The sequence below is a fragment of the Sinocyclocheilus grahami genome, unplaced genomic scaffold (assembly GCF_001515645.1).
Source record: "Sinocyclocheilus grahami isolate Dianchi unplaced genomic scaffold, SAMN03320097.WGS_v1.1 scaffold2924.1, whole genome shotgun sequence".
NCBI lineage: Eukaryota > Metazoa > Chordata > Actinopteri > Cypriniformes > Cyprinidae > Sinocyclocheilus > Sinocyclocheilus grahami.
This window is the reverse complement of record NW_015508098.1, coordinates 3,545-11,980: the sequence shown is the minus strand read 5'-3', so window position 1 is coordinate 11,980 and position 8,436 is coordinate 3,545. Positions and strand designations below refer to the sequence as shown.

General features: G+C 37.7%; 1 protein-coding gene across 1 annotated transcript in view; it reads right to left on the bottom strand.

Annotated features, from left to right (window-relative positions):
• Nucleotides 1-924: 924 nt before the first annotated feature.
• The window catches only part of LOC107575822 (EGF-like repeat and discoidin I-like domain-containing protein 3), a gene marked incomplete at its 5' end in the record, with an annotated part of 11,052 nt that continues 3,540 nt past the window's right edge, over nt 925-8,436 (bottom strand). The window contains 5 exons of the mRNA XM_016262150.1: nt 925-930; nt 972-1,127; nt 2,021-2,176; nt 4,364-4,545; nt 5,385-5,498. Of these exons, the coding sequence (XP_016117636.1) occupies nt 925-930; nt 972-1,127; nt 2,021-2,176; nt 4,364-4,545; nt 5,385-5,498 (614 nt within the window). The remainder of the gene's footprint in view (nt 931-971; nt 1,128-2,020; nt 2,177-4,363; nt 4,546-5,384; nt 5,499-8,436) is intronic.

The following is an 8,436-nucleotide window of genomic DNA, read 5'->3' as shown; positions in this document are numbered from 1 at the left end:
TATACACGCTTGTTTCGATCATAAGAAGGCAAATTCATAGATACTAGACATGGTAGAGCTACATATAGTGAAAAGGGATGATCAGGAATGGGTTCCCTCACAAGCATACTAAAATAGTCTACAAATATCAAAGACAAAATACACAATGACAATAATATACCCAATGGCCTGAAGAATATGTGTGTTCATTCAAATAACGGTTTTCCTATGAATTAACTAGAGAACAGTCCATTTCTCTGGGCATTATGTGTCTTTCTTATGAGGAAAATGAGGGAGTTTATCTGCCGGCATTCCTTTAGGCAATAAAACCAGTGATATCAGCATTGGTTACCATGGAGCCAGAGGCCTGTTCTGCCTTTCTGAGGTGTTAGGTGCATTTCGGGGGAAGGGTCCATAGACCCTCGTAATTGGCCCTTTGGTTAGGTGAGGGGGCATTAGATATTATTTGTTAAATATAACAAAAAGTTGTGTGTCTGATTGGTCCAAATGCTACAACAGCAACGCAACTACCACGGTCAAGGCCCAAAAAAAGTAAGTAAGGACATCGTTAAAAGAGTCCATGTGACATCAGTGCTTCAACCGTAATTTTATGAAGCTATGGTAATACTTTTTGTGTGCAAAGAAAACAAAAATAACGACTTTATTCAACAATTTCTTCTCTTCCGTGTTTGATGCGTGTTCACGAGAGTACCACCAAAAAGTATTCTGGTAGCGTCATAATATTAAGGTTGAACCACTGATGTCACATGGACTATTTTAACAATATTCTTAATACCTTTCTGGGGCTTGAACGTGTCAGTTGTGTTGCTGTTAATGCAGGGTCAGAAAGCTCTCGGATTTCATCCAAAATATCTTAATTTGTCTTCCGAAGGACTTGTGGTTTGGAACCTCATGAGAGTGACAGAATTTAGATTTTTGGGTGAACTATCCCTTTGACACAAAAGGAAGACAAGATTTGTAATGTTTCTTACTTTGTCTCTTCTCTGGCCATCTGCTCTGTACACCGTGTATGATTTGCCATCAAAGCTTGATGCAACCTTGAAAGCCTTAACAAACTCAGCTGTCCCCATGCGGCTGGCTCCTTGTGTTATGATTCCAGTGAGGCGCATCTTCTTCTGCATGTTAACCTAAAACGAGAAAATCATGGACAGGAAGTGTGAATATCTTTTCAGATGTACACAAAAAGAAACTGAATCACTGTGTCCTATTTTGTACCTCTTTTGTGTGATTTCTATGAGAAAAGTAAAGTTCACACCACAACTATAATAGAGAACAGTCCATTTCTCTGGGCATTATGTGTCTTTCTTATGAGGAAAATGAGGGAGTTTATCTGCCGGCATTCCTTTAGGCAATAAAACCAGTGATATCAGCATTGGTTACCATGGAGCCAGAGGCCTGTTCTGCCTTTCTGAGGTGTTAGGTGCATTTCGGGGGAAGGGTCCATAGACCCTCGTAATTGGCCCTTTGGTTAGGTGAGGGGGCATTAGATATTATTTGTTAAATATAACAAAAAGTTGTGTGTCTGATTGGTCCAAATGCTACAACAGCAACGCAACTACCACGGTCAAGGCCCAAAAAAAGTAAGTAAGGACATCGTTAAAAGAGTCCATGTGACATCAGTGCTTCAACCGTAATTTTATGAAGCTATGGTAATACTTTTTGTGTGCAAAGAAAACAAAAATAACGACTTTATTCAACAATTTCTTCTCTTCCGTGTTTGATGCGTGTTCATGAGAGTACCACCAAAAAGTATTCTGGTAGCGTCATAATATTAAGGTTGAACCACTGATGTCACATGGACTATTTTAACAATATTCTTAATACCTTTCTGGGGCTTGAACGTGTCAGTTGTGTTGCTGTTAATGCAGGGTCAGAAAGCTCTCGGATTTCATCCAAAATATCTTAATTTGTCTTCCGAAGGACTTGTGGTTTGGAACCTCATGAGAGTGATAGAATTTAGATTTTTGGGTGAACTATCCCTTTGACACAAAAGGAAGACAAGATTTGTAATGTTTCTTACTTTGTCTCTTCTCTGGCCATCTGCTCTGTACACCGTGTATGATTTGCCATCAAAGCTTGATGCAACCTTGAAAGCCTTAACAAACTCAGCTGTCCCCATGCGGCTGGCTCCTTGTGTTATGATTCCAGTGAGGCGCATCTTCTTCTGCATGTTAACCTAAAACGAGAAAATCATGGACAGGAAGTGTGAATATCTTTTCAGATGTACACAAAAAGAAACTGAATCACTGTGTCCTATTTTGTACCTCTTTTGTGTGATTTCTATGAGAAAAGTAAAGTTCACACCACAACTATAACAATAACAGCACAGAGGAATGATAGGAATCATTTTCAGAACATTGACAACCAATCCAAGCCAGTGTTAAAGAGCTTGAGCATTTAAAGCGGCAGACGACATAACTGTAGCACACACGCTTAGAATAAACAGAACATTATCATCTGTTGGTGTGGCTGTGGACGTTGAAATAGTTATCTTTATTGTTATTGATCTTGGTGCGAATGGGCCAAGCACATGATGCATACAGGATGGCAATAAAATTAAGTGATTACTTTGAGTAAAATCATAAATTACAATAAAAACATCTTTTTAAAATACTTTTTCTGGTATGGTGCAGCAGAAATGGCTTTTAAAAAACATCCACACCACTAACATGGATGTTTTAAACATTTTAAAACACTTGCAGTCAACAGTTTCTTGTATGCTATGAGGAATTGTTTTACTTACGTTTACAGTATGTGGCATCTGAATGGATATGAGTTTAGTGAATATGGATGCAACACTGCAGCTTCTATAGAGAATTATATATTTTATGTTTGTTTTTGTATTATCCTTTATCAAATATCAACCTGGTTTTAAAATTTTCTTAACGTTAAAGTAAAATTTTTAATAAAACATTCATCATCAATTCTATTAGTTTCTCTTTCAGATCTGTGTGTTTTTTGCCATTATCAAAGTTACAATCGTCACAATTTCCATTTTATGCAAATATACAAATATATAAAAATATATATATGTGTGTGTGTGTATATATCATATTAAGTCATAATACTTATAAGTGTACAGTATATACAGTATACAGTGTATATATATATATATATATATATATATATATATATATACACACACACAGGGTCGGCGCCAGAGCACACAAAGTGAGGGGGCAGGCACAATTTTGGGGGGCTGCTTTGAAAAAAAATTTTTTCTGAAAGTAATTTTCAGATGCAACGGGGGAAAAAAAACGGGATAAACAAACATGAAACTTGTAAATAAAATTTAATTATCCATCGTACATAAAAAAAACATTTGCAATCAAGACAAAAAAGACAGAAGTGAATGTAAACCAGATTTGGACCAGACTCTGTTGCTATCTGTGAAGCCAAGCATAAGAATAGCCTACTAATGTAAATTTGTTAACCCACAGTAACAAATTAATCGCATATTTTTGTTTGCTGCATGCTTTTAAAAACACAATAAAAAATTTTTTTTGAGGAAAATAAATAAAAGATACGTCTTGTATAAGTTCCATTTTCAGAAACAATAACGGCAGGCCTAATAATGGTGTAATGTACCAACAATACAAACACTATAGGATCATTTAGTTCCCCTCACTTTACAACAAATCCTTTAAATTTAACCGTATCAGAACAGAATAAGAATGAAAAAATATATAATTCTAATGGATAAATATAATTGCAGTATATAATAATATATGCTTAGCAATAAACATTCCAAAACAAATTAATTTATAAAAAAAGTTAGGTAAAGTTGGGCTTACTTCTCTCAGGCACAAATCCAAATATGTCCATATTCGCGATGTAGCTGAAGCTAAACTATTAGTCTTATTAGGTAAAATAGGCTTTGTAGTCCACGCGCGTTCCAGTATCGTCGGAAAAATATCATAATGAGCAAAAATATGGCACAGTGGAGCGGGTCTCACGCCGAACGGCACGCTGAACGGCTGCGCTGTTTCCAATGAATGCAGTAGCTTAGTGTGCGCGTGAGGCGCCGGCGCGATCAAACAGCTGAAACATAAAATAGACTACTCCGTAATTTTTGGTCATACAGTAAAGGCATAATTCGAAAGTGCAAAGTGTTACCAGTTTGAAAATTCAAGAATAACCTGAACGAAAAAAAAAAATTTTTTTGCTAAGAATGAACCGAAATGAAAACATTTTGCTTTTAATTTGTGTATTTAACAGCCTGGGAAACCTTCCCAGGGCAGTACCTTGCCTCATCGACTAACATCAGGGTGCCCACTACAGAGACGGCACCAGAGGTGAGGGGCGCTGACGCTACACACACACACAAATAAAGTGGTTTCAGTAAATGGGCTGATTGGCAAACCTCAATCCAGGGGTTCTTGTCTTGGGGTGCGGAGCTCCAGGCATTGACAAGGCCCTGGTTGTTGAGGCGTGCAAGCTCTGGTCCCCAGTGCTGCAGCCCTAGAATGCCAGAGTGTACAGAGGAAGCCGAGATCTGGGACTCTACGATTCCACCTTCCTCCATCCCCAACAGAGATGTACAACCTGCACCATAATATAGTGTGAGCACCGTTTAATAGGGCATTACGTCTACATTATATTGTCTTGTCCGGCTTACTGCTACTTGGTTTATTATGGCGCTTTTCCACTGCATGGTACGGCATGGTATGGCTCGACACTGTTCACTTTTTTTGGGGGGGTGGGGGGTTTCCACTGGGTACAGTACCTGGTACTTTTTTTAGTACCACTTCGGTTGAGGTTCCAAGTGAACCGTACCGTTACCAAAACGTGACGTGTAAACTCTGCTGATCACTGATTGGCCGGAGAGAATAGTCACTACCTGCGTCACTGAACTTGCGACACAAACACAACAGAGCCACTAGATTTAAATCAGCACAGCCAGTGAAGGATCGAACGCAACGGTTTTGAACAAGTGCACCTTTTTTAACAGGAGTAAATGGGCTGATTGGCGAACCTCAATCCAGGGGTTCTTGTCTTGGGGTGCGGAGCTCCAGGCATTCACAAGGCCCTGGTTATTGAGGCGTGCGAGCTCCGGTCCCCAGTGCTGCAGCCCCAGAATGCCAGAGTGTACAGAGGAAGCCGAGATCTGGGACTCTATGATTCCACCTTCCTCCATCCCCAACAGAGATATGCAGCCTGCACCATAATATAGTGTGAGTACCATTTAATAGGGCATGAAGTCTACTTTATATTGTCTTGCCTGGCATACTGCTACTTGGTTTAGTCATTAGCTGTACCTCAGATACTCTGGATTTGTAACGAAACACTCAAAACTCAACGATATGGCACCCTAAAATGAAGGTTTTAAGAGGCTAAATTAAACACTGCCACCAGGAAAGTATTGGTTGTATATAAAAACTCACGTAGCTGGCATTGCTTCCCAACGTATGGAGAAGGGCAGTGGCAGGTGTAGTCCCCATCCAGATCACGACACAGGCCTCCATTCTTACAAGGCTGGTTTGCACAGTCATTCACATCTGTGTAAGAACACCAAAAATAATACAGTAAGTATACAGTAATTTGGAAATGTTGTAATGGGATGCTTCTCTGCAGAGGAAGGGAGCTGTCATGTAACTGCAGCTGAAGTATGTATAATTATAAGTGTGGCAACTGAGGTGTGGGGTGGCACAATGCTCAGTCTGTGCGCTCACACAGGTGGCTGCAGGATCTCTAATTTTCCTCAAAGGGGACAGAGAGTTCTGTGTGGAGTGCAGGGTGGGATGGGATGGTCTGCATTTCCAGTAAACTGCTGCAAACTGCAACTACAGCACGTCTACTGAAATTAAACACGTTACAGGATGTTTGTTTTTACAATTTTCTTAACTTTAAAGTACATTTTTTAATAAAAAAAAATTATTGAAGTTATAAAACTTGATGTATTTATTGAAGAAATTGATACATTTATTCCGCAATAATGCATTACATTTATTAAAAGTGACAGTAAAGATATACATTTGACACAATATTTATATTTCAAATAATTGCTGTTCTTTTGAACTTTCTATCCATCAAAGAATTGTGAAAAAAGTACAGTATCACAATATCCACAAAATATTAAGCAGCACAACCGTTTTCAACATCATAATGAGAAATGTTTCTTGAGCGGCAAATCAGCATATTAGAATGATTTCTGAAAGATTATGTGAAACTGAAGACTTGAGTAATAGCAGCTGAAAATTCAGCTTTATCATCACAGGAATAAATTACATGATATAAAAGATCATATTCAAATAAAAAAATGCTATAGTGTTGCACTATATTACTGCTTTTACAATACTTTTGATTAATGCCAATAAATGTAGCCTTGGTAATCAGGAGGCTTCTTTAAAAAAAAAAAAGAATCCCAAACATTTGAACACAGTATATACTATTCAGTGGGCTGCTTTTTACCCTGTTTGGTTTTGGAAAATGATTACAAAACGAACAGCCTAGCTGATACACGCAGAAACACAACACTGTGCTTCTTATTCTTTTGTTCAGCTGTAATAGAAAAGAAAACGCCATATTCATGCCCAAACAACAGAAGTTGTTTTGCTCCTAAACTGTTAAGAGGATTGAAGAACATGAAAAACATAATTCTGCTCAATGTCTGCATACACACAGATTAAATCAATCTAGGTCAGATGTGCTGCTGAAGAAGGTGTCTTGAGAAATCAACTTTTTATTGTGAGTTATGAACTTTTTATAATACTGAAACATATTCTGAACCAAATACTAAAAGTCTTAAGAAAAGGGATTTAATTAAATTTTTTTTAATTCAAACAAACATGTTAAATACCAGATGAGGTTTAGTTCTTTTAGGACCTCCTTAATCCCCAAAGGCTGGTCCGTACTGTTCTTCTCAAGTATAAAACCTCTTTGGCTTGATTAAGTCTTGCCTAACTGCACTGAGGCTGTCTGTCAGGAATGTTCCTGGCTGCATTTGAAGGCCTTTCAGTGCCAGTGCTATTCTAATATCTGTAAAATCTGTATTTTTCACTTTGGATTTTAACCCCTTTGATGCATGAATTATTAAATACCAAAGTTATTTTTTAATGTTTCTTTTTCCATCAAAACAAGAATATAAATATTCCTAATATCCTTTTTAGTTTTACAAAATTATGTATTATGCATTGGTCCACTGCAATTTAGTATTAGAGGAGTTCAGAGGTGTGTGGTGAATCACCACTTTCATCAGCCGTTTTGAATTTGTCGTAAATAAAAACCACAATGCCATATAAAGAGGTGTTCACGCCATGTCATAATTACCATAATTACGAGATGACACCCCGGACATTCTACTTACAGCTGTCCTCACATTCTCGGACTATGAATTATACATTTCTATGGCAACACTGTAAACTACTGTGAAAACAAGTAACAGTCATTATGCAAATACCTTATTAATCAACTTATAGTGAGTTTAGCTTAATTTAACTCTGTGCTAGCTACATTTGATTGTATTGTATGTCTTTAGTTTAGTTTCAGAAAAATCTTCCATTAAAATATTAACAACAGTCAATTATAGCAATTATAAACAGAAATATTATGAAATCACTACTTAACTACATTTTAATGCCGCTGCTATTTTTGAACATTTCCACATGACATTGCCATGGTCAGAATCTTGTAATTACATAATTCCGACATGGAATGAACGCACCTATTTATATAGAATTACAAGTATGGATAATTTGTAATAATCTCAACGGTTAAAATGGCTTTAATAGATGTGTCCACTATAGAGGACCTCAGGCAGCAGAGAGTTAAATCATACATGGAAAGGAACTTGTGTGGACTGGAAAATGTTAACAAAGCCTATTTAAAACTCACTATGGTTACAGCTCTCTTTAACCACCACTGACTGCTCAACATCCTGGGTGTGTCTGGTGTTTACACCAGTGCCATTGCACAGTGGGTGCGGAAAGTATTCAGACCCCCTTAAATTTTTCACTCTTTGTTATATTGCAGCCATTTGCTAAAATCATTTTAAGTAAATTTTTTTCCCTCATTAATGTGTACACAGCACCCCATATTGACAGAAAAACACAGAATTGTTGACATTTTTGCAGATTTATTAAAAAAGAAAAACTGAAATATCACATGGTCCTAAGAATTCAGACCCTTTGCTCAGTATTTAGTAGAAGCACCCTTTTGATCTAATACAGCCATGAGTCTTTTTGGGAAAGATGCAACAAGTTGTTCACCCCTGCATTTGGGGATCCTCTGCCATTCCTCCTTGCAGATCCTCTCCAGGTCTGTCAGGTTGGATGGTAAACGTTAGTGGACAGCCATTTTTAGGTCTCTCCAGAAATGCACAATTGGGTTTAAGTTAGGGCTCTGGCTGGGCCATTCAAGAACAGTCACAGAGTTGTTGTGAAGCCACTCCTTCATTATTTTAGCTGTGTGCTTAGGGTCATAGTCTTGTTGGAAGGT